Here is a 24,843-nt window from a genome sequence, read left to right on the forward strand (position 1 = left end):
CGGCACAGAGTCCCCTCCCTCCATGGGAACCCCACGAGGGAGCCCAATATGGCCCCTCGGCCCCACAAAACGGCCCTGGGCAATGGAAGGAGGAGCCCCCACTCGTTTCAGTCCCACAGGCGGTGCCAGGATGTTAAGGGGCCAGCCATGCCAGGGACTGGGCGCCCTCCAGAAGGTGAGACTTACCTGGGTGGAGTTCAGATGCACCCCACAGAACTGCCTAAACCCCCTATTGCAGTGTCTTCCCTCCAACCTCCCCAAGTCCCATAACATGGGTCACTTTTCACTGGGGGAAATGAGTTGAGGGCAGTGGTTAACATGGAGCTCTTCCAGCACCACCACCTCAAGTCGTTTTTAGTGGAAGGGGAAAGAGAAGGGGATCCATTCTTAAGGAATCAAGGCGAGACCGATGGTGGGGGCTTTCCCCCATAGGATGGAAAGATGCAACCAGATGGTTGTATATCCTTCCATCCTATGGGGAAAAGCCTCCACTATCGGCCTCCCCACTGTGTGCCAGTCACACCTTGATTCCTTAACAACAGCCCCTTCCCTGAGTTCCTGGGCCGACTGAAGGAAATGCAGAAGACGAATGGCTGATTCCACAGGCCTTGTTTTCATGGGCCTCCGTCTCCTGACTCATTTCCTTAGGATGATCCATGCCAGCCTGGAAACATATAATAAGAGCAGGAAACATTTAGGTAGAAGTGGGGCCTATTGAAACACGTCTGGTTGCAATTGAGGCCTTCCTATGGAAGTGTCATAGGGACACTCCACCAGCATCTTCTTTGGAAATAGCACCCACCTGGGCAAGAGCACAAATCCCATCTATTTCAATAGGTTTGGGGAGAAGTAGTTCCTAATGGAAAATGCCCTACATTGGGTGGTGTGTATTATGTGTTGTTAAAATCAGGCCAAGTCTGTCCCTCACCGCCAGGGATCCTACAAGGGGGTGCGGTGGGTCCCAAGGGCCCTCTTGTCCTTCTTGCTGAAGTTTATGGGCTGTTATGAGAGGGGAGGCTTTTTGTGCCCATGGAAATGGCCGTGGTTAGCAAGACAGATCCACAGAATCCAGCCAGGTGTGCTCAGCAGCCAGTAGTCCAGCCCTGATACAGGATCCAAAGAGTTCATCACAAAAGTGAGGAATGAGCAAATAATGTATTGTGTTCAACTCTTCTTGTATTCCTTCTGGGATTCACTGCAGTGTCCTGAGTCTAGATCCCGAGTTTGCGTTAAACGTTTGGATTTTGTGTTCTATTGGTTTAAGCTCTAGTAGCCAGCCTAAAGGCCTGGAATAATCACAACTACAAGTTACCTTTGACAGGTGCCTATAGTACAGTAAAAAAAACAACACGTAAAGGGCTTTGCGTTAGGGGAAAACCACACCAGTAGCCAAATAGATCTGCTGGAGCCAGTCTGGTATGTCTCCCTTGGCCCTTTCCCCACTCACCGTTTGCTGCACGCTACTCTCGCCGAGTAGCACGGGGTCCACCTGCACTCTCCACTACAGGGGTGGCAACAACGCAGCCGCCCCGACTCTGCTGCTCTTGCACCCTCAGCGTGGGTCATTCCGGTGCTGCTCAAAACAGCGCCTTTCAATGACCCCGCGCAGAGCGCGAGGCAGTGGGGAAGCCCGGGAACACGACTCTCACGCTAAAAAGGTCCTGGACCAGACGAAACCGACGTCATTTTAAAAGTGGGGAAACGGCCAAGCTTGAGAAGTATTCAAGAGTTTGCAGCCCTGCTAAAAGTCCAAACAAGCCTTAGAACCAGAGCCTTTAAAAATGCCTTATGTGTGAATTCAGACTAGCCTTCCTAGCAGATTCTAAACTCTTGCTTCCAAATCCAAGTAGTCTGTGCCCAATTGCTCTCCAGATGGAAGATTAGCTAGACTTGAAGGATCACTAGACTCAAAAGATCTCTGTATTATATGAGGCTAATGAAGCCACTAACCTGAAAACAAGAATGAAAGTCGCTGGCTTGTTTTTTTAAATCACTTTTTTTAGTTGACTGTTCACTCCAGTTGCTGGGACAAGCTACCTGTGAGCTAAACAATGCGCTGTGAGAATAAACATTTAGATTTTCTGTTACTGTACTGCACCAAAAGAAAAACAAGAGATAGCGTGGTTCTCTTGACTCAGTGGCTAGCGGGAAAAATGCCCTTAGGGATGGGAGCAGCTATCTTGAACTTGAGCACAGACTTTTCATCAGGCCAAGAGATCAAAAATGCAGATGGAAAGGGGGGACTGAGCACCAGATGCCACCACAGAATGAGGCTGTTGAGACAACTATAGGAACCACCTTTGTAAAAGGAGCAATGTAAATCTTCCTACACAGAGGTAATACGATTCCTAAATCCAGCCCGTGACTGCCACGTTCTGGACCAACTGAAGAAAGGAGTGTATTGAAAATAATCAACACCCCACACAACAATTTAAAAACAAACAGCCTGTGACACCACATGTGCACACACGCACAACCTCAGGTAAAAATCTGGGCAAAAGGAACATCGGAATCTGGTGCATGAATCCTGCTAGGCCAGGCGCCAGGTGAACTTCCGCTGGGTAGGAGTTGCATAAGAGGTGTCGGGCTTCTCCTGTGTAACTTCAGAAGGTGAGGTCACACAATCTAATTGTTGGACAGGAACTTTACAGGCTCTGCTCCCTGTTAACAGCGTTTCTCATTGTTTGAGGGGAAGAAATTCCTGTTTTCAGTGTTTAATGGGCAGCTGTCCGGGAGGTGGTTTTTAACAGCACAACACAAGGGCCGTTTCCCCCTCCCATCAAGGAAAATTAACCATTTCCACCATTTCAGAAATGAACCCCATTCTTCAGAGTCCCATTGTAGGCACAGGCTCCTATTGTACTTGTTTCTTTATTGTATTTATTAGCAGCCCTTCCTCATGGAGCTCAGGGCAGGTTATCATATTGATAAAATACTTAAAATAGATTTCATAAACAGCAAAAATATGGAGATGCTCTGATTGTGGTGGGGCTTCCGGGCTGTGTGGCCGTGGTCGGGTGGATCTTGTTCCTATCGTTTCGCCTGCATCTGTGGCTGGCATCTTCAGAGGTGTATCACAGAGAGAAGTATGTATACACTGTGTGTGTAACTTCAGAGGTGTATCACAGAGAGAAGTGTGTTACAAACTTCAGAGTGGTGACACTTCTCTCTGTGATACACCTCTGAAGATGTCGGCCACAATGCAGGTGAAACAGAAGAAGAAGAAGAAGAAGAAGAAGAAGAAGAAGAGAAGAAGAAAAGAAGAAGAAGAAGAGGAGGAGGAGGAGGAGTTTGGATTTATATCCCCCCTTTCTCTCCTGCAGGAGACTCAAAGGGGCTGACAATCTCCTTGCCCTTCCCCCCTCACAACAAACACCCTGTGAGGTAGGTGGGGCTGAGATAGCTCCGAGAAGCTGTGACTAGCCCAAGGTCACCCAGCTGGCGTGTGTGGGAGTGCACAGGCTAATCTGAATTCCCCAGAGAAGCCTCCACAGCTCAGGCGGCAGAGCTGGGAATCAAACCCGGTTCCTCCAGATTAGATACACAAGCTCTTAACCTCCTACGCCACTGCTGCTCCTTTAGGAACAAGATCTACCAGACCACGGCCACACAGCCCGGAAAACCCACAACAACCAGTTGAGTCTGACCATGAAAGCCTTCGATGATACATGGAGATGCTCTGTTGTTGAATGGTCGCAAGCTTGCTTGGTCTGGGTTGGGAAACACTTGGAGATTTTAGGAATGGAGCCGGGGAGGGGGGGGGAGGGGGTTGGAGAGAGGAAGGATTTCAGAGGGGTACATAATGCCATACAGTCCACCTTCCAAAGAAGCTCTTTTCTCCAAGCGCATGTTGCCTGGAGATCAGTTATTACCCTGGAAGAACTCCAGCCACCCCCTGGAAGTTGGCAACCTTAGGAACGGAGTCTTCTGGGACCCCTGCCAATTCTCCTCCCTGGGAAAAGAGGGTGGTTCTTCCACCTCCTTGCCTGCAGTGGCCTCCTTCCAGGGGAACTTCGACCTCTCTCCTTGCAAGCAAACTTTGGAATTTGTTCTGCCTGTAAACAACGGGCTAAGCGCAGAGTTCGGAAGCCTTTCTGGACGTGTGCGGCAAGAGGGTAACATTTATTTGCTTTCTTGCTTTTGGCCTCTCAAAATGTAGGAGTCTGGTGTTGTGGGTTCAGTGCTGCTTTCCTCCCCCCAGCTGCTTTTGGATCAGGCTGTGGGAACCAAACAGATGGCCGGGAGGTAGAAGGGGGTTGAAAATGCCAGATGCCTTTTGAGTTCCTATCAGCAGAGCAATTTGGGGGATGCGGACATGTAAAGTTTCAGCTCTTATGAATTTTTGCTCTCGCAATTGCAAGGAAAACCTTTCATTCACAGCCTCTCTGGGGGATCTTCCTCGTCTTCCGGAGTGGGCTTGTTTTGGTCAGCGCTCCCTGCCCCTCCCCTTCATTAGGGCGCCTGTTCTGGTGCCTCCACCCTAAATCTGTCTTTATTCCTCAGAAAGGCAGTTTTTCTTCTGTTTGCAGAGATTCCGAGGCCAGATTCCCCGCCCTAGCCCCCTAGTTGGATCAAGGCCTTTCCATTATAGAAATCAGCCTATTTGCCTCTCTGCACACACAGACAATCACAGCCCAGCAAGATGGATCCACAAGATCCAGCGAATGGATATTATTTGAGAGGCACTTGCCTTTTCCGTTAGTTCACCAGTTCTTTCTCCTGCTCTTGCAGTTCATTGCTCAAGAAGAGAAAGTGGTGGATCTCACAGGGCCAACATTGATTCTGGGCTTTTAGAAATCTGCTTTTTTCTCTTTTAAAGCTAGCACAGCCGAACATTTCTCCTGTTTTCTTAATTCTGGCAAGAAATGTTTCTGCCCTTTTCAGGGTTTCCTTCTGCTGTATAAATCTACAGCAATAACAGAACAGCTATTCACAACCCTGCAGTGCGGGAAGCCCAAGGTCTCCAGCATGTGGGTGTAAAGTTTTGAGAATCAAAAAGCAGCCCTTTCATCTTGGCCTTCCAGCACACAGAGGGATCTATTGTTAGCCAATGGCTGGAGTGGACACAACTAGAAGATGCGCCAAGCTTGAGGCAGATGGGACTACTGGGGGTGAAACACTGACCTAGAAATGGACAGCAGATAGCCTGTGTCTTACCCCCCACCCCACCCGTCCACATTCTGTCTATAGATCCTGGTGTTCTGACTCTCAGTAAAATGAGCATCTGGCCTATGTGCTCTCCTTCCTAACAATGGCATACCAGATACCCCGAGAAGCTCTCTGTACTGTTGCTCCCTGGCCAGTTTGCCACTGGTGAAACCAGCCCCCCTCCCCCGTTTTTTCTGGCCAATAGCCAGTTGTGAATTTTTTTCTTATATAAAGAAGTGGGAAGAGGCTGGGTGTTAACTGTTTAATGCCCTTCAAGACAAAGGGTATGCAAGTACAGTACCTTTAAGATTTTCACAGCAGCCAATTTTCAACAGTGGCTTTTCTGTGCATCAATCACAGCTTCTTTAAACCCTGTAGCACTCCTTGGCATCTCTGTGCTTCTTTTGCCTGTTTGATGCCTACACATGAAGCCTTCTGGGTGACCTTGGGCTAGTCCCGGTTCTTCAGAACTCTCTCAACCCAGTCCCAGACCACTCGCTTTCTGCTAAGTGACTGTAATCCATCGATCACCTTGGCAGTGGCTAAATTCTTGGAAAACATGTTAAACACCCGTATTTAAATGTTTTAAAAGTTTTCTCTTTTAAATGGAAACATACCAATAATTTATATGCCATCAAAGGTTAAAATTGAAATTGAACTCTCTCAACCCCACCTACCTCTCAAGGTGCCTGTTGTGGGGAGAGGAAGGGAAAAGGAGTTTGTAAGTTGTCTTGAGTCTCTTTACAGGAGACAAAAGCAGGGTGTAAATCCAAACTCTATTTCTTCATCTTCTCAGCCAGAGCTAGAGAGAGCATGAAAGGGAGAGGTGAGCATGCTAGAGCGCTTCTAACCAACTTTTTGGGTCTGTAGGCATATTTGGAATTTTGAGACAGGCACGAGTACAAAATGGCTCCTGCAGGATATGGAGCCAAGCACACATATGAGGAATATAAACACAGAGAGAAAGAAGAAACCCAAAGGGGATAACTCATGCAGACGGAAGACGAGGATGACTAATGACTGAGGGAGGATAAAACAGAAGAAGACTGAGAGGAAGGTGGGGTCACACACACACTCCACAGACCACGTAAAGATGATACACACAGAAGAGTGTATCTGCTGGTTGTTGAGTTGTATCCCACAGATCTGTTTCATGAGATGGGACACTTTCCTCTGGTAAAAGGAGCCTTCATTGAAGTGAGAGGCATTCCCTCTATGTGTAAGAGCAAACTGCATTTGTCGCTCTGAACACTGGTGCCATATGGGGGTGCGTCTCATCACAGGCATACCTAAGAGAATGATCACACACAACCGTGGGCCAGGCAACAACAGACTAGGCTGGATCCCATTGTGGTCACTGGATTTGACTGCCACCATTTTGTCTTCTCAGCCGTTAACTGAAGCCTGCCATGCGTGTAGCTGTGATTGGGGCCGGAGTGATCGGACTGTCCGCAGCCACCTGCATCTATGACCAGTTCCACTTAACAGTTCCAGCACTGGAGATTGAGGTGTATGCTGACCGATTTACTCCTCACACCACCAGTGATGGGGCGGCTGGACTCTGGCAGCCATACCTTCACGACAAGGGAAACGCCCAGGAAAGGTAAGAACCAAACTTCCCATCTGCGTCTCCATCTGCCTTTGCCAGTGAAGTACCTCTTTTCTGCACTAGTGAGTCTAGTGAGATCTTAAGAGACCAAGAAGGTGTTCAGTGGATCAGCCTTTGAGCATCAGAGCTCCCTTCATCAGATCCTTGATGAAGAGACCTGGTATCTCAAATACCATACTTATGCCCCCAAAAGCTTGTTCGTCTCTGAGGCCCTACTGGGCTCAAATCTTGCTCTTCTGCTGAAGTCCAGCCTTCTGAAGCGCTTGCCTGCATTGTCGACGTGGCTTCTTCTGCAAGGAATAGCTGAGCCTGGCTGTGTTTAATTTCACAGGCCCTGTGTGATTTTAATTAAATATGCAAAACAAAACTTCTTTTAAAAGAGCAGCTGCCTCCTAGCATAAATGGCTTCAGAGGTTGACAAAGCCCTCCTTCCTGCAGGTGCCCAGTGGGCACCCCTTGGCATCCCTTTCAGCTGGATTCAGAAAAGAGCTGAATTTATTTAATTCATGGATACCCTGCATTTCTCCCAGTGGGGACCCAAAGCAGCTTATGTAACTTCCCTCACCTTTATTTTATCCTCACAACATTCCTGTGAGGTAGGTTGGGCTGGGAGTGTATGACTGGCCAAAGGTCACCCAGCGATCTTCCATGGCATGGGTGGGGGAGTCAAGGGGCTAGTCCAGCATTCTTAACCACTATACCTTGCGTGTGGCTTGCATGTGTATTTCTTTGATCCCGTGGTCTGTTTTTATATTTGTATCCCACTTCTCAGGCAACCGTAATCACTCCTGGTGGCTTCGTAAGTCCAGGGGCGGATAGATGCCCCTGCCCTCATGCTAACAACCCCCAAAAACATGACACCTGAGGGGAGGGGGAAGGTAAAGGAGGGAGATCATTTCTTTAAAAATATTTCTCTCTTCCAAAGTAGCTTCATCTGAAAGCAAAATTTTCAGCCTCCAGGCTGACTAATGGCAGACCTTCGTTTCTTGGCAAATCTGGGATGTTCTGTTTTGGGGAGGGATTGTTGTTTCTATGTTGTTTCTGTGCCTGAAGGAACACTTGGAGATCATAATTAGTATGCTCGGTACCTCCAACAAAAGCCATTGTCCTTTCATTATCTACCCTGTACCAAACCTCTCTCATCCTGTGATTTGGAAGTACCGTCTGTGAAATTCTTTGGAACTGAGAACAGCTTTTTAAAACTCCATTTAATAATATCCTGGGTCCAGTCCCAGCTGTACCTTCAATTTGTGATGCATTGCCCAAATGCATCCTTTGATGCTCGAAAAAAGGAAGACTGGCCCTATGCTATTTAATTTTACAGGTTCTGGAACAAAGAGACTTTTGATTACATGTTGGAGCACCTCAATTCCCCAGAAGCTCAAGAAATGGGCCTTTTTCTGCTCTCTGGATACAATCTCCTCACCCAGCCAGTTCCAGTAAGTCGTTAATTATAGAGACATTTGATCCATTATTGCAGGTAGCCTTTGATCAGGGTGACAGGGGACCTAATCCTAAGGAGCAGCAGTGGCGTAGTGGCTAAGAGCAGGTGCACTCTTATCTGGAGGAACTGGGTTTGATTCCCAGCTCTGCCGCTTGAGTTGTGGAGGCTTATCTGGGGAATTCAGATTAGCCTGTGCACTCCCACACACGCCAGTTGGGTGACCTTGGGTGAGTCACAGTTTTTTGGAGCTCTCTCGGCCTCACCTACCTCACAGGGGGGAGGGGGGAAGGGCAAGGAGATTGTAAGCCCCTTTGAGTCTGCTACAGGAGAGAAAGGGGGAATATAAATCCAAACTCTTCTAATGTGTTGATGGGGAACCAGGCCAAGTGGTTCCTTGCATTGCTTTCAATTGCCGTTCCGTTTGTCCCATTTTTAAAAACCTGACCCCCAACCTTGCCTCTGAAACATGAGTTTCTGGGGAGATATAAAGAGGAGTTGTAGCTCCCAGGTAAGTGGAGCAGGAAAGGGGCTTGGACCTGCTACCGGGGTCACTGGATTGAACTTCCTCATGCTGGGGGTTGCCAACCACCAGGGGGTGGCTGGAAATCTCCTGTGATTACATTTGATCTCCAGGCAACAGAGATCAGTTCACCAGGAGAAAGCAACCACTTTGAGAGGTGGGCTCTATGACATTATGCCCCACTGAAGCCCCTCCTCTTTCTAAACCCCGCCCTCCTCAGCATCCCCCTCCCCCCCAATCTCCAGGAATTTCCTAACCTGGAGCTGGCGACTCTGCCAATGCTGGCCATTGTTTATGACTTACATCAATGGGCCTGATCTTCTTTGTTCTCCACAGGATCCACCATGGAAAGATACCGTCTTGGGATTTAGGAACTTAACCCAGAGAGAGCTGGAGCTCTTCCCTGGTTACAGGTATGGTGCAATACAGCCTTCACCTTAGATTTCAGATGGCTTGACCGGTCTACCATTCCCCACAGCTTGGGTGGCCAGCCTCCATTTGGGGCCTCTGTCAGTGTCCTACAGAATGACACAGACAGAGAAAATAGCTGTTGGGTAGGGTGGACTCTGTGGCTTCATATCTTCCTGAGGCCCCTCCCTTCCCCAAACTCCACCCTCCCCATACCGTATCCTCAAATCTCCACACATCTCCCAGTCTGGAGTTGACTACCCTATGGGGTGCTGGTTGAAGCCAGGAAAAAAGTGGGAAGAGGTCAAGTTCCTGTTGCCCATATTAATAGCATCACAAGGGCTGCAAGCTGGAGGAAAGGCAACACAAAGTGCTAAATTAGGCCCCACCCGACTGAGCCTGCTGGCTGGTCATCCTTGTTAGCTGTACAACTGCTCCGTAGACTGCTTGTATTCAACTTTGAAATCCTTAATTCAGCTCTGGGTTGGGAAATACCTAGTGATTTTTGGGGTGGAGTCTGAGGAGGGCAGGGTTTAGGGCGGGGAGGGGTTCAATTCCATAGAGACTACCTTCCAGGGCAGAGGCGTATGGTGTGTGTATATGGGGGGAGGGGGAATGGCCACAGGCTGCACCTTGGCCTAGCCCCACCATACTGCTCCTTCAGCCGGCAGAGGCTCCCACAGCCTGCCGGGCGCCCCCATGTGATCCAGTGAGGACCCCCGGGGTCAGCTGACCTCCCATTTCCCTCTGGCAGATACGCCACTGTTCCAGGGGAACTGATTTCTGTGGTCTGGAGATCACCTGCAATTCTTGGAGCTCTCCAGGTGGCACCTGGAGGTTGGCAGCCCTACTAATAGGATTGCTAATGTCTAAGTGGGGTTTGTAGACCTTCAGACAATAGAGATCAGTCCCCTTGGAGAAAAAGGGTGGACTCTATGGTATTGTTGTTGGCCTAGTGCACAGCGGAAGGACTAGGTGCCAACTCACCCTTGCTAGAACAGGAGGTAACTGCTTGCAGTATAAGAAAAAGAAACACTCAGACAGTAGATTTAGTTCCAACAGGAATACTTTATCTCTTGTTTCTCAAAGGAACAAAAATAACAATAACTATCCACTCTCTACTCTGACAACAATCTGAGCCTCCGAACTCTGAAGGCAGTGAAGGAGAGGTACCAATTGAATTCAGTAATGCAGTCTTCTTTATATAGTTTTGTCCATTAAATCATTAGCTGGGCTAGATGATCTAATCATCCTGGCACTGTGACCTTTTTCACTTCTGCTGACTGTTACACATGCCAATCAACTGCAGACCCAGATGCAGAGAGGTAGTTCAACCTTGTACAATTCTTGCTGACTGTTACATGCCAATCACTCTGCAAGACCCAGACAGAGAGTAAGGTTCACTGACCTTGCCAACAATTCTAAGTTGGGACTGTTACATCTCCCAGTTTCATTCTAGGACCAGTATAATGCACCAATTCCTTGCAATTCCTTTCAATATCCTGGACACCCTTCTATATCTGGTTGGAATGTTGCCTCATTACATGGCTATTATTTAAGCATAAAACAAAAAATAAATTACAAAACAAAAAGTCATTCACATTATTTACACTCATTACATAGTTAGCATACATAGTCAGGGGTACACAGAGTTACTTTTATTTCACTCACTTTGGTATGAGTCCTTACAATTAGTACATCTGCTAAACCCAAACCAAACACCTGCAAAGTCATTATGTTTTTGTATTGGTAATGGCTTTGAAATAAGACAGTGTCGGCCATAGTTTGCAGATGATTCACAGTACTGCAACTTAATCATATTTGGATCTGTATTTCAGTTGTTTTACATCTTTGGAATTTCACTAGCCAACATAAGTTTAGTACCTAATTTTGCTTTAAGGTTTTCTGCCTTTCAACCATGGCTATACATGTCTGTGAGTCTTCAAAAAAATCCTGTTATAGGTTGTTCACATTTCTCACCCAGGTCTCTTTAGCAACTGCATAAACCCATTGTAGCTCATTGCATGCCTCTATTATGAGCCGCATTTATATTTCTGGGCTGCCTGCAGCAGTTGAAGCGGTTAAAACCGTTGCTTTGTTTCCTCAGACTTCCAACAAATCGGATGGCTGCCATATTGCATATATAATAACCACTCACTGGACTTACATCCTGAGTCCCTCTGCAAATGAGCTGTCCGGCATACACCACTAAGTCCTTTGCTTGCTTTTGTTAGAAAGTGTAAAACCATAGTTAGCAGCTCCCTTCTAAGGTAAATCTAATTACTCTTTTAGCCCTGCCAGTCTTTTCTCAGCAGGTTTTGCAAACTGTTCTACTTAATAAACCTACAGCAAAAGCTAAGTGTCTGGTCTTAATGTCCAGTTAGCAAATGTGCAGCAGGCTGCCAATTAAGGAACGATATAGGTCTTGCCTTTCAAATGCTTTGTTGTTATTATCTTCTCTTACAAAAATCAGCCACCATTGATTGGGTTTGTGCCACTTTGGCATCTTGGCAGACCAGCTTTTGTATGACACCCTCTATCTTTTTTGTTTCTCTGTAGTCAGAACACATGATTCCCCTTCTAACTCAGATTTACTGGACTTTGAATACCCAGGCGTATTGCTTTAGATAAATCCCCAAGCTCTTTCTTTAGCTTTAAGTAAGCGTTTACTCAAACTCAGTGTAAAGTTGTTTGATTTGGTTGCCTTTGCTTTTGCAACCACACAGAGATCATTTCCAACATAAATCAAATCAAAATGATACATTCTATCAAATTTTCAGTACCTCTGGTAGTATATACAGGCATCGCCACACTTTGGGCTTCAAATTTCTATTTCACATAATGCCGTGTATGCACCTGTGTCTCCAACATCTGGCTGGACTGTTTCCAGCCCAAGCATAAAGCTTTGTTTTGAGCTTATAAACCTTTATCAACTTGTTCAAAGTGCCTGCATAACCTGGGTGCTTGCTTCATGTATATGGTCTCTTGCAAAATCTTGTATTTGGGGCACAAACAAGCTGTTTCTAAAATCAAAGTGCTCCTCTCATTTTAAAGTCTCTTCCTTTGCTCAGCCAGAGCAATCACCTAATCTCATGGATTCTGCCTTTGCAGTAAGGTGCATAAGTCTGATCATAACTGTCACAACTTTTGTTTGAGAGAAGCCTTAAAGTGACTAATCTTGCTTCTTTATATTTCCAGGCAAGTCCCATCGGGCATAGGTTTACGCCAGTAAGGAACCCATCATCTTGCACCCCTATGATCGGGCTTATCAGTAGGTTTTATCAATACCAATAAGCAAACACTTTAAAGTTCACCAAGGATTCAAAACCTCATTGGTCCATGCGGCAGCCTGATCTCCATTTTTTCCTGCCCTCAGGTGACATTTCGTCAACATATCAGTGGAAAACCTTTGTGGTTCTTGTCCTCCCTGAATTTGGCACACTCTTTCACTTCTTGTACCATAAACCTTTTAAGTGTATGCCTTTTATTTACTCTTTCTGATCTGCGGGTATAGCTATTTCTCCAGTTTGCTCAGCCCTCCTCTCCTGGCTTCCTTCCTGATAACTATAACTGTTCTGTTGTTGCTTAAGGGTCGGAGCAGATGTGGGACCTTGAACAGGGAGGGGGGGCTTGTGTGCTGTCACTAGGTATCACTGTAGTCATGGCCATTTGGGGTGGTAAGAAATAATTTCTGAGTTTTGATGCATGTTCCAAACCTGTATGTTTAAAGTTTAAATCATGTGGATACCATGACACCGAATTGAAAATCTTCATAGTTTTGATGACATGTCTCAACCTGTATGCTTCTCAAAGCTGGCACCGCGGAGATAGCAATTCTCCTGCTTAATCCAATGAGTACCCAGGCTTCTCTTTCGGTATTCCCTGGCGATATCCCGGCTACAAAACGCAGTCTCTGCCATTTTGTCCTTTTTTTCCATTGCTGTCTGGGGAATGAGGACTTAGCACAAACTCCCCAAATATTCTAAGGTGTTTTCAGTGGAAGGCCTTTTGCCAAACATTCTTGAAAAAATGGTGTTTCTACTGATACTTTGAACTCCACAACCTGTTTATTGGCATGTGTGCAGCTAAGACAGCCTCTCCCCAGAAATGGAATGTGGAACCTTGGCATCATTTTATCATGTAATCCCGCATTGTTTGAAGAATGCCTAGTCTCCTTCCTCAGCCACGCCATTTTCAGTCCGGCTGGTAAATCCGGATTTGTTCTCCTTCTGTGGCTAATACCTTTCTGTGTCAGCCATGTTTGGAATTTGGTTCCCAAGGAACTTTACAATTCGCCTTCTGTCAGATTGTGGCAGTGCCACCTTTGTGAGGGGAACCTCCGCCTCAATCATTGACACTCCATTCCTTAAACCTTGTAAAGGCTTCAGTCCTTAGATTTCAACAGTAAAGCAGTAAGAATATCTGCTATAATCATCAATCAGCAGAAATATATATCGCGGCACCCCCCCTTTCTGCATTGATTGAAAGGGACTAGCAGCCCTAAGTCTGTATGGGATTCAGTTCAAATGGTCTCTTTCCACTTTGTCTGGTAGCTCTTTCTTGGGATTGGATAGGATTCTCACCTTAACTCCCATCTACAGACCTGGAACCAGTCTAGGAATGCTTTGCAAGGGCTTCTTTTACACTCAAATCACATACTTTTGCTTAACCGCTTGATGGTGGCAAAACTTGCATGTCCTAGGACTCTGTGAATGATAGTGCACCAATCACTCAGATGCATAGGCTTATTAGCTAGACTTGAAACATATCTATTACATTTTTTTCTATTTTCGCCCTTTACTTCAGTCATGCAACATACAAGCATTTCTGGTCGCGAGAGTGTACCTTTTGCACACTCTATGTCATTATTCCTGCCACACCAGGCTGTACAACCCTGTCTATCAAACAGTAGTTTTGTACCCTTGTTCAGTTTCAAACTCTGGGACGCTTCAACAAACAAAAATGCAAAATCCAGTCCTCCGTAAAACACAACAACACATTTTGCAACTTTTACCTAGGCATGGTGCATATGTAGGCAGTTCCCTTGCAGCTGCATCAGCAGCTGGTGATCCATCTGCCAAGCCAGACTGCTTCACACTTGCCTTGGACTCCTCAGTCAATAGGGTGATGAGCATTTCACGACATGCTCTGAGCAGGAGTCCAAGAGCCAGATGGGTTGGTTTCTCTGGACATTGGTTCTCAGCAATGGCCAAGTAGTGCTCCTTCTTTCCTCTTCCCCGTCCTTTAGCTGGCCCCTTCTTTTCTCTGTGGGCATTCTCGAGAAGATGATTTAGTAGAGCCACAACGAAACAACGCCGAACTGCATATGACCTTGACAGTACAGGAAAGTTGGGTTTCACTTTTGCCTCTGGAAACAGCAGGCTTCTCTGGCTGTGGCTTCAAGGCAAAACCTCTTTGTTTCTGAGCTCCAGAAGCCGTGCAGTCACATAGTCTAGAGTCAACCATCTTCCTTATGCTCTGCAGACTATAGACAAAATTGTCCCAGCTGTCATCTAGGGGAGATAGTACAATATAGGCCCTATGCTGTGCAGTGGAAGTCATGCCTCTGTCTTCCAGCTCGACGAATAGTATACGCAGCTGCTGGACATGGTTGGCCATTTCACCCTCCCCTTTCAGCTTCAAATTGTATAAACGCCTGGTCAAGATTACCTTGGAACCAGCAGTCTGGCGCCTGGTACAGGTCCTTCAACACCTTCCAGTCGGAAGCCTTCTCAGCAGCCGTCAGATAGATGAGCTTCGGGAGTTTTCCACAGCCAACATTATGGGACGCTTTGGCTCTGGCATCTGCCCTCTGCTCTGCTGCTGTGCTCGGGTTCGTGGGGTCTCGACTACAGCCCATAAATCTTCACGTATGAGAAAGCTCTGCATTTTCACACTCCATGCTGAGTTCCCTGCAGTCAAAATGCCCGGGAAAGGCAAACTCGCACATGGTGGATGTCATCGCGGTCACACTGCCTCAACACTCTAGCTTCAGTGGTTAGGATACTGGCCCATAACCAAATTGTTGGCCTAGTGCACAGCCGGAAGGACTAGGTGCCAACTCCTGCTAGAACAGGAGGTAACTGCTTGCAGTATAAGAAAAGAAACACTCAGACAGTAGATTTAGTTCCAACAGGAATACTTTTATCTCTTGTTTCTCAAAGGGAACAAAAATAATAATAACTATCCACTCTCTACTCTGACAACAAATTGAGCCCGAATCCTGAAGGTGAAGGAGAGGTACTGAATTGGGTATGCAGTCTTCTTATATAGTTTTGTCCAGCAAATCATTAGCTAGATGATCTAATCATCCTGGCCTGTGACCTTTTCACTTCTGCTGACTGTTACATGCCAATCACTGCAGACCCAGACAGAGAGGCTCCGACCTTTACAATTCTGCTGACTGTTACATGCCAATCACTGCAGACCCAGACAGAGAGGCTCCGACCTTTACAATTCTGCTGACTGTTACATGCCAATCACTGCAGACCCAGACAGAGAGGCTCCGACCTTTACAATTCTGCTGACTGTTACATTCCAGTCATTCTAGACCAGCATATGACCACCTTGCAATTTTCAATATCCTGACAATTGTATGCTGCTGCAGTCCCTTCTCTCCAAACCCCACCCTGTCCAGGATAATCCCTGCCCCCAAATCCAGAGGCGTAGGGGCCTCCGCTGGCTAAAGGAGCAGCCTGGCAGGGCTGTGCCGAGGGGTGGGGTGTGGAGGCGATTCTCCACACCCCCATGTGACCAGCTGGCATGCACCCGCATGTGATCCCCGTGAGCGCTCTACCCTCGCCCAAATCTCCCAACCCAGAGCTAGCCACCACAGGCCTGACCTAATAACACCATTACTGGTGAGGCCCAGCTCTATCCCAGGATGGTTTTCTTCCAAACAAGATCAGGTGGAACTTCAGCCAGTGGGCCTGAGCCATTCATTCCCTGCTTCCTTCTTCAGAGGGTGGCATTTCACTCTCTTTTTTTTCTGGTTGCAGTTGTGGCTGGTTTAACACAGCTCCAATGCTGGAGGGTCGGACCTACTTACCCTGGCTTACAAACAGGTGTGTATGAGACTACATTTTCCGCTACATTTTCCAAGGAGCAGCAGTGGCATAGGAGGTTAAGAGCTCGTGTATCTAATCTGGAGGAACCGGGTTTGATTCCCAGCTCTGCCATCTGAGCTGTGGAGGCTTATCTGGGGAATTCAGATTAACCTGTGCACTCCCACGCACGCCAGCTGGGTGACCTTGGGCTAGTCACAGCTTCTTGGAGCTCTCTCAGGCCCACCTCAGGGTGTTTGTTGTGAAGGGGGAAGGGCAAGGAGATTGTAAGCCCCTTTGAGTGTCCTACAGGAGAGAAAGTGGGGATATAAATCCAAACTCTTCTTCTTCTTCTCTTCTTTCTGTCTGGTGGTGCTCGGCAGCTCTTGGCTCTGGTTGCTTCTGATTAGTCCATTTTAAATGTAATTAAATTTATTATCAGTTAGTGGATAAAAATAGTTTTCTTTTCAAATCAAAAATGTAAACCATGGGTTACTTCAATTGGCTTCCAAGAAACACTGGGAAATGTCATGCTTTGTAAAACCAGGGGCTCAGATCCCGCATGCAGTGGTAGGTGTGAAACCACTGTTATATTCTCATCAGACAAGGAAGCTCTTAGAATCATAGAGTTGGAACCCTGCAATGCAGGAACACACAATCCAAGCACTCCTGACAGATGGCCATCCAGCCTCTCTCTAAAAACCTCCGAAGAAAGAGACTCCACCACTCTCCGAGGTCGTGCATCCCACTGTCGAACAACCCTGACTGTCAGTCAGGAAGTTTTTCCTGATGTTTAGGTGGAATCTCTTTTCTGTCACCTTGAACCCATTACTCCATGGATCTGGAGTTCCTTATTGTCAAGCAAAACCTGCATTTGTTAGCTATTAATTTTGAAAAACTGGGGCAATCTGACAAGTGACATTCCTTTAAGGATGACCCAAGGGAGTTCCTAGAAATGCCGATTTCCTTGGTACTTCACCATGAAAAATATTTGCATACCCTCCTCAAGGTACCTTGTAACATATTCTGTTCCTCAGGAATGCAGGAGCAGGGATGAGATGTCTCTTTTAGCCAAGGGCCTCCTTGCTGGGAATCCCATCCTTCCACCTATAGCTACCCCCAGTTCTCCTTGACCTTCAACATTGTCCATGCTCTTATTTACTATGCACTTATTTGAGAAATAAATAAATAATGCCCACTTTTAGTGCCATCTTGCATACTTTTATAGAAAGGGTGTTTTCTTCTGGGTGACTTAAACATAATAAAAGATAGGGGAACCTTGAAAAATCCACCCTTGAGTGATCAGGACAGTGGGGTTAAGAGTACTGCTACTTCTGTGGGATGCCACCTGACACGGATTTATTTATTTTTTTACCAAAAAAATTCCTGTTCTAAAAATAAGCCCTCCTTCTTTAAAGGGAACCTCTCATGTCCTGAGTTTTAAAAGCTTGTTTTACCAAACAAAAACCCTGGGATGGGACAACGCAGTCTCTGTGTGAAACAGGATATTGGGAGTGGGTTGCCAAGCTCCAGGTGAAGCCTGAAGATTTCCCAAAATTAGAAATTATCCCCAGGCTACCGAGGCCAGATTCTGTGGAGATAATGGTTGCTTTGGAGGTGGATTGTATGGTGTTATGTTCCACTGAGGATCCTCCCCTTCCCAACACCCGCCCCACCCACCCCCAATGTTCAACCCTAAATCTTCAGGAATCTCCCAATCCATGGTTGGCAACTTTGGGTGTAAATACCCCTAACAAGATACTGCTACTCCTGTGCCACAAAAGACCTGTAGTGGGAGTGGTGCATTAATTAAGTAATTACAGTACACCAGAGCCCAAATTATCCAGGGTTGGAGGAGTTGGGCAGGGAATTTGCTGATACATGTGTCCTTGGGGCAGCTTCTGGTGCTGAGACAAGGCGGGGGTGGGGGGGGGAATCTGCCTGCAGAAGAGGTTTTCTCAACGGTTCCCTGCAGGAGTTGGCACTCACTTCCAGGGCTAGTTCTATGACTAAGCCCCCACCCCCAAAAACTGCTTGGGGGGTACAATGGAATGTCTGCCTGGGCTTAGCAGCTCCCTGTAGTCAGTGGCTGAGAGGGTGACCAGTTTCCTCTACTGTGCCCATGAGGACATAAGAACATAAGAACTAGCCAGCTGGATCAGACCAGAGTCCATCTAGTCCAGCTCTCTGCTACTCGCAGTGGCCCACCAGGTGCCTTTGGGAGCTCACGTGCAGGAGGTGAAAGCAATGGCCTTCTGCTGCTGCTGCTCCCGAGCACCTGGTCTGCTAAGGCATTTGCAATCTCAGATCAAAGAGGATCAAGATTGGTAGCCATAGATCTAATTTCTCCTCCATAAATCTGTCCAAGCCCTTTTAAAGCTGCTACATCCAGGTTAGTGGGCCATCACCACCTCCTGTGGCAGCATATTCCAAAACACCCATCAGCATGCCATGGAAGAAACATGTTTCCTTTTATTAGTCCTAATTCTTCCCCCCAGCATTTTCAATGAATGCCTCCTGGTTCTAGTATTGTGAGAAAGAGAGAAAAATTTCTCTCTGTCAACATTTTCTACCCCATGCATAATTGTATAGACTTCAATCATATCCCCCCTCAGACGTCTCCTCTCCAAACTAAAGAGTCCCAAACGCTGCAGCCTCTCCTCATAAGGAAGGTGCTCCAATCCTTCAATCATCCTCGTTGCCCTTCTCTGCCCTTTTTCTATCGACCTGGCCGGTGGAGGTGTGTGCCCAGGAGGGGACCCTTGTATCTTGCTTGAGATGACAGAAGTCCTTTCCCTTCTCTGGATGAAGAGAAATGCCCAGGTCAGAGAATCACTCTGTCACATGGGAGAATTACTCCTTCAGGTAACTCTTGTTCCCACAACTTCCATAGAGCCAAAAAGTAAACCTTTTCAGCTTCAAGAGTAACATGATTTCAGATGGGTAGCCATGCCATGTGACCTGCAGCAACAAAATAAAACAGTAGTCCTCAATAACTTCTGGTCATCTTCAAGGTGCCCCGAGACTCCAGGGCTAACTCCAGGTGGAAGACAGGGTTTCTTCCTCACGTGGTCTAAATCTGATTGGAACAAGTGAAGTTCCCAGATTCTGCTCCTTTGTCACTTGCTGGCAACGGTCAGCTTTCTAGCGGAGTTAGAAGCAAACTTTCTTCTTACAGGTTAAAGATGCGAGGAGTCAAGTTCTTCCATCGGAAAATCAACTCTTTCCAGGAGGTTAGTTGGAAATTTAAGCATCTATAACATATGTTGTGGAGCGACCATAATGAAGGCCAGCTAGCCATTCCCTCCTCTCCAGTGGGGCAGAAGATCAGATCCAAAGGAAAATCTACTGTGGGAATTTAAATAAGGTGGCATCCTGAACAGAACCATCTCCAAATATTTGAGGTAGTGAGAATTAGGGGCATGAGAAACAGCAAAACCCTCTATATGCGCGCGCACGCACGCACGCACGCACGCACACACGTCCTCATAAGATTATGTTCACATTATGTAATTCTTGAAATAATGCAAGCCTCGTTAATTTTGTTAAGAAAAGAAAAATAAGTGCCAGCTATCTCTCAGTCACCCTCAATGCTTTTTTCCTTCTTGACGGGAAGGTTTAAGCAGACTTAGGCTGATTCCGCATGGGCCAAAAACAGCAGTGTGAAAACAGTGTGAAAACAGTATAAACTCTTTTACGCAGTTTTAAACCCTTTTACACCATTTTCACACCGTTTTCACATTGTTGTTTTTGGCCCATGCGGAATCAGCCTTACTGAGTGACTGGGTAGAATGTCTGTCTGTCTATCCTCTATCTGTCTATTCTGACATATTTCTATCTCACCCTACCTGTGAGGAGCACAGGGTGCCTCTCCCATTTTGTCTTGAGGGAGAATGACTGACCCAGAGTCGCCACAGAACGTCACTGACTACCTTCATTTTTCCCCTTGTGTCTTAAGTAAAAAGTTCAGAACTTTAACATTCAGGCACCAGTACTAGAGTACCCTTATGGGTGGTCATTAGAATCCTCTGCTGGCACCTTCAGAGTTTGTGGAAGGGCAACTGTGGTGCATCCATGCTAGTTAAGAGACACATTTGGAGGACTGGCGGAATGTTACAGAAGATTAGCTGTTTTGTAGGGTTGTCCTGTTGTTCTGCTGTTGAACAGCTGATTCGAGTCCAATAGAAAGCAAAAGGATTATCTGGGTTTCAGCATCCAAGAGTTGAAGCTCCCTTCATCGGGTACCTGTCAAGACAGGCAGTTTCTGAAATGTGGATGATTAGATGAGAGAATCCTCGGAGATGTGATTTGCTAGGGGCTGTAGTCTGGTGAGCTCTGCTTAGCCAAAGAGAATGACTTCACCTATCTGTCTTCCTGATAGTTGATGGCTCAAGGTGTGGATGTCATCATCAACTGTACTGGGGTTCGTGCCGGGCAGCTGCAGCCAGACCCTGATTTGCACCCAGGTCGGGGGCAAGTCATAAAGGTGAGACCAGGTGTTGGGATACATTTGGGAAATGGGTGGTTGAGCAGAGATCCATTCTCAACAAGTAGCAGATCAAAAAGCCATCGTGGAGTATGCAGTTTTATATGGGGTGGGGGGGTAGCTCTGCTGGCTCCTGCTAAGCAGAAAGTTGCAATGCACCTTCTGTCCATCCGCTGTGGTGGTGCTGTAGAGCAGCCAATGTCAGAGGAACAGTTTCCTCCCTTTGCAAAGTGCCATGGAGCAAGACACTGTAGTCCCCACCATGAAACTTACAGGAATGATCTGTAGGCGGTTGTGTGGCTGAGAAGGAGGAGCTGGCTGGGAGGGCAGCTGGGTCTGGGTTCCAAGTTCCGGGTCAGAAGTATCATAAAGGTGAGGGTAGGTTCCCTAAGGAAACATCTTCCTGCGTGAATGGAAGGGAGGCAGTTTTTCTAGGGGGGAAAAGAGGGACTTTTATTGCTGAAATTCATGGTGCTTAATAGCAGCGCCGATGTACGTGATGCTTGACAGAATTTCAGAAACAATAAATAAACAAATAAAGGCTGACCTCCTTCCCTAAGGAGCTTGCAGTGAACATCTTGATAGCAGCAGTGGTGTAGGAGGTTAAGAGCTCGTGTATCTAATCTGGAGGAACCGGGTTTGATTCCCCGCTCTGCCGCCTGAGCTGTGGAGGCTTATGTGGGGAATTCAGATTAGCCTGTACACTCCCACACACACCAGCTGGGTGACCTTGGGCTAGTCACAGCTTCTCAGAGCTCTCTCAGCCCCACCCACCTCACAGGGTGTTTGTTGTGAGGGGGGAAGGGCAAGGAGATTGTCAGCCCCTTTGAGTCTCCTGCAGGAGAGAAAGGGGGGATATAAATCCAAACTCTTCTTCTTCTCTTCTTCTTGATAACGGAAGAGGCAGTCTGCAGGGGAGCTGGGGGCTGGGAGAAGCTCAAGCTGACCGCCGACACAGACCCCTTGCCCTCTGCTTTTTCCATGGGGGTGCTGAATGAGGGCCTCAGAGAAGCTTCCCTTTCCACGGTGCCCCTTTTCTTGGTCCTTCAGGTCGAGGCTCCTTGGGTGAAGCATTTCATCATAACTCATGATATTAAGGCTGGCGTCTACAACACACCTTACATCGTACCTGGGTAAGGAACATTTCACTGGCTGCAGCAGAATTTGCTGGGAGAACCTGAATAAATCCTGGAAGCTGTTTCTTCACCCCTGTTCCTCTGGGACCAGTTCAGTGCTTGGTAGCTGTTATGAGTTGCATCACAGAAGGCTGCCAGCTGGCGAGTTCTCTTTGGCACCCCCCATTTGGCAACTGGGATCAGACGGAGACAGTAAAACCATCTTGGAGCAAACAGGAGCCCAGTGGCCTCTGCAGTGCTGACAGGGCTTGAACTTGGCTCTCTTACCCCCCTAGTCTTCATGACTGTGACCTGAATCCAAGACTGCACGTCAGCCAATATCTCAGACCGCCCCCCTGCCCCAGCTCCTGGTTGTCCGTGGCTCTCCAGAACAGCAACCCACCAGGAATTTGCCCACCCAGTCAAGGGACCCCAGTAGAGCACCATGGGAAATGGCAGCACACTGCATTCTGGGATTCTGAGGGGCCGTTTCTGCACGGCCCATGTATGACGGCCTGGGGGCGCCAAAAAAGGCGCCCCCAGGCCGCCGTTCGCACAGGCGCCGCTGCTGCAATGCAGCAGTGGCGACCTGACTCCCCTTCCCTCCCCCAGGGCGGCATCAAGCCACCCTAAACAACAACCCTTTAAAGGGTTGTTGTTGGGGAGGGAGCGCTTCCTGCGGCGCTGCGCGTAACTGGGCGCCACCGGAAGACTCTTGTCTTCCTCGTTTCGCTGCGATCAGTCTTCCTCGTACGCCAGTTAGTCTCGCCCACACTGTCCTCCGCCTCCAGGGTCGGAGGGCAGCGTGGGCGGGCTGCGACGCCATCCGCAGGCGACGGTGAGGACACCGCTGAGTGAAGCGGGGGAGGGCGCAGAGGCGGCTCCGTGCGGAGCCGCCTGCCGTCTGCCGGCCTCCCCTTCGCCTGCTCGCACACTTGCGTGCGAGCAGGCTCCCGCCCCCACGCCGACAGAACTCCTGCCGGCGTGGGGGCGCCTCCTGGCCGTGCGGAAACGGCCAGGGAGAAGCCGACCATGACTTCTCTCACAGGCGATTTCATAGATGGGAAGGGCTGGGGCTCAGTGCTAGAACCTCTGCCTGGCATGCGGAAGGTCCCAGCTTTTCATCCCTGGTGTCTCCAGTACAAAGGACCAGGTAGCAGGTGACAGGGGCCCCTTCCGCACACGCAAAATAATGCATTTTCAAGCCACTTTCACAACTGTCTGCAAGTGGATTTTGCTATTCCGCACAGCTTCAAAGAGCACTGAAAGCAGTTTGAAAGTGCATTATTCTGCATGTGCGGAATGAGCCAGGAAAGACCTCAGCCTGAGACTCTGGAGAGCTGTTGCCAGTCTGAGTAATCACCTGTGGCTCAGATTCATGGATCATTCCCATCAGCCCCTGCCAGCATGGCCAATTGGCCATGCTGGCAGGGGCTGATGGGAATTGTAGTCCATGAACATCTGGAGAGCCACAGGTTGCAGACCCCTGGAGTAATACTCATTCCAATGGACCAAAAGGTCTGATTCAGTGCAAGGCAGTTTTCATGCGTGTTTGTGTGTTTGTGAGACGAGGGCGTACTTTGGGTACCTGGTGCAAATGCGCATTCCTTTTTGAAAAACCCATCCTCTCCATAGCACCCTGTGTATGGGTGGACGTTGTAGCAGGGCCCACTCCACCATCTCACCTTCTGCCTTTGGTTTAGGAGCAAGCTGATGACTTTGGGAGGGACTTTCCAGGTGGGAAACTGGAATGAAGAGAGCAACTCCCAAGACCACCGAAAAATTTGGCAAGGCTGCTGCCAGCTGCTGCCAAGTATCCAGGTATATCACACACACCCCAGGTCCATCTACGTTGCTCAGTGCTAAGTCTGTGTGGACTTTTGCTCCAGGGGGAAACAGCACCATTAACGGAACGGCTCCACCGGATTGGGGTGGATTTCTCTGTTGCTGCCATTCGCAACTCTTCTGTTTTCTTGTATGTCACTGAAAGCTTAGCAAAATATTTTTTTTTTTGTTTCCAGAAGGCCAAGATTGTTGATGAATGGACCGGCCTCCGCCCAGCCCGGTCTAAAGTTCGGCTACAGCGTGAAGTTATACACCACGGAAATTTACAGGCAGAGGTATGCAGATTTCTGGGTGAAAAGTTATGAAGTCCAAGGGTGCTAGAAACGGGATGGACAGAATAATTGGGCGTCATTTCATCATAACTGGGCACTTTGTGTTCTGTTTGTGCACCTATGTATTGGCTTATTTGGACTGCTTTCTTTGTCTTGTGCAGTGGTTCCCAATATGGTGCCCCTGGTATGGTGCTGTAGCCTTCATCAACTTCTTTCCTAGCCCCTACCAAGTGCTTTTAGAAAGTGGGTAGATCGAGTGAAGTTTTTGCCCAGCAAGTCTTCTGATTGGCCTTTTGAGATTTGATTGGCTGGGCAGATTTTTAAAAAACATTGCTGTGGCAGCAGCTGCCACCACAACACAAGGATCTTTGCTGTGTTACTTGCTGTAAGACACAGCAGCCCTTTTGTGGCTTGTTCCGCCTCCTGCGGCAACCATTTTATGTTGCCTGCTGTGCCCGTCTCTGGAGGTGTGGGCATGGAAGGGGGGCTTCTTGTGCCAGAGGCACGAGCTGCTACTTTCTGAGTAAAGCGTCAGGCTACAGCCCAACTTCTGTTCTTGCCTATTTTCTGTTTCAGGTGATCCATAACTACGGCCACGGGGGCTTTGGGATCACCATGCATTGGGGTTGCGCGAAGGAGACAGCCAGACTGTTTGGGGAGATTCTCAAAGACCAGAAACTGTCCAAACCACCCCGTGCCAACCTCTGACTGCCTGGGTAACAATTTAGCCACTCTGCATTTTAAAAAAAATCTTACATGGAAGATCAGATTTTGTAGAATTGAGGAGTCCAGTTCTTCTTCTGGCCAGCCAGCGTGGAGTGGTGGTTAAGAGCAGGTGGATGCTAATCTGGAGAACCAGGTTAGACTCCCCACTCTTTCACATGAAGCCTGCTGGGTGACCTTGGGGTAATCATAGTTCTCTGAGAACTGTCTCAGCCCCACCTGCCTCACAA

At 47.9% G+C, this 24,843-nt stretch overlaps 1 protein-coding gene across 3 annotated transcripts; it reads left to right on the forward strand.

Annotated features, from left to right (window-relative positions):
• The first annotated feature begins 67 nt into the window (after positions 1-67).
• On the forward strand, positions 68-24,804 carry DAO (D-amino acid oxidase). Of its 3 annotated transcripts, none has more exons than XM_048514397.1 (11): positions 68-175; positions 6,539-6,751; positions 8,082-8,196; positions 9,058-9,134; positions 16,128-16,193; positions 19,351-19,405; positions 20,554-20,658; positions 21,709-21,791; positions 23,477-23,594; positions 23,795-23,893; positions 24,467-24,804. In XM_048514397.1, exons 2-11 carry the CDS (start codon positions 6,558-6,560, stop codon positions 24,596-24,598), a joined length of 1,044 nt encoding a protein of 347 aa, XP_048370354.1. In that variant the 5' UTR covers positions 68-175; positions 6,539-6,557; the 3' UTR covers positions 24,599-24,804. The 3 variants fall into 3 exon arrangements, with proteins under 3 accessions (XP_048370354.1, XP_048370353.1, XP_048370355.1); XM_048514396.1 differs by lacking the exon at positions 68-175 and adding an exon at positions 3,994-4,115; XM_048514398.1 differs by lacking the exon at positions 68-175 and adding an exon at positions 4,239-4,317.
• Positions 24,805-24,843: the final 39 nt, after the last annotated feature.

The sequence above is a fragment of the Sphaerodactylus townsendi genome, linkage group LG13 (genome assembly GCF_021028975.2).
Source record: "Sphaerodactylus townsendi isolate TG3544 linkage group LG13, MPM_Stown_v2.3, whole genome shotgun sequence".
Classification (NCBI taxonomy): domain Eukaryota; kingdom Metazoa; phylum Chordata; class Lepidosauria; order Squamata; family Sphaerodactylidae; genus Sphaerodactylus; species Sphaerodactylus townsendi.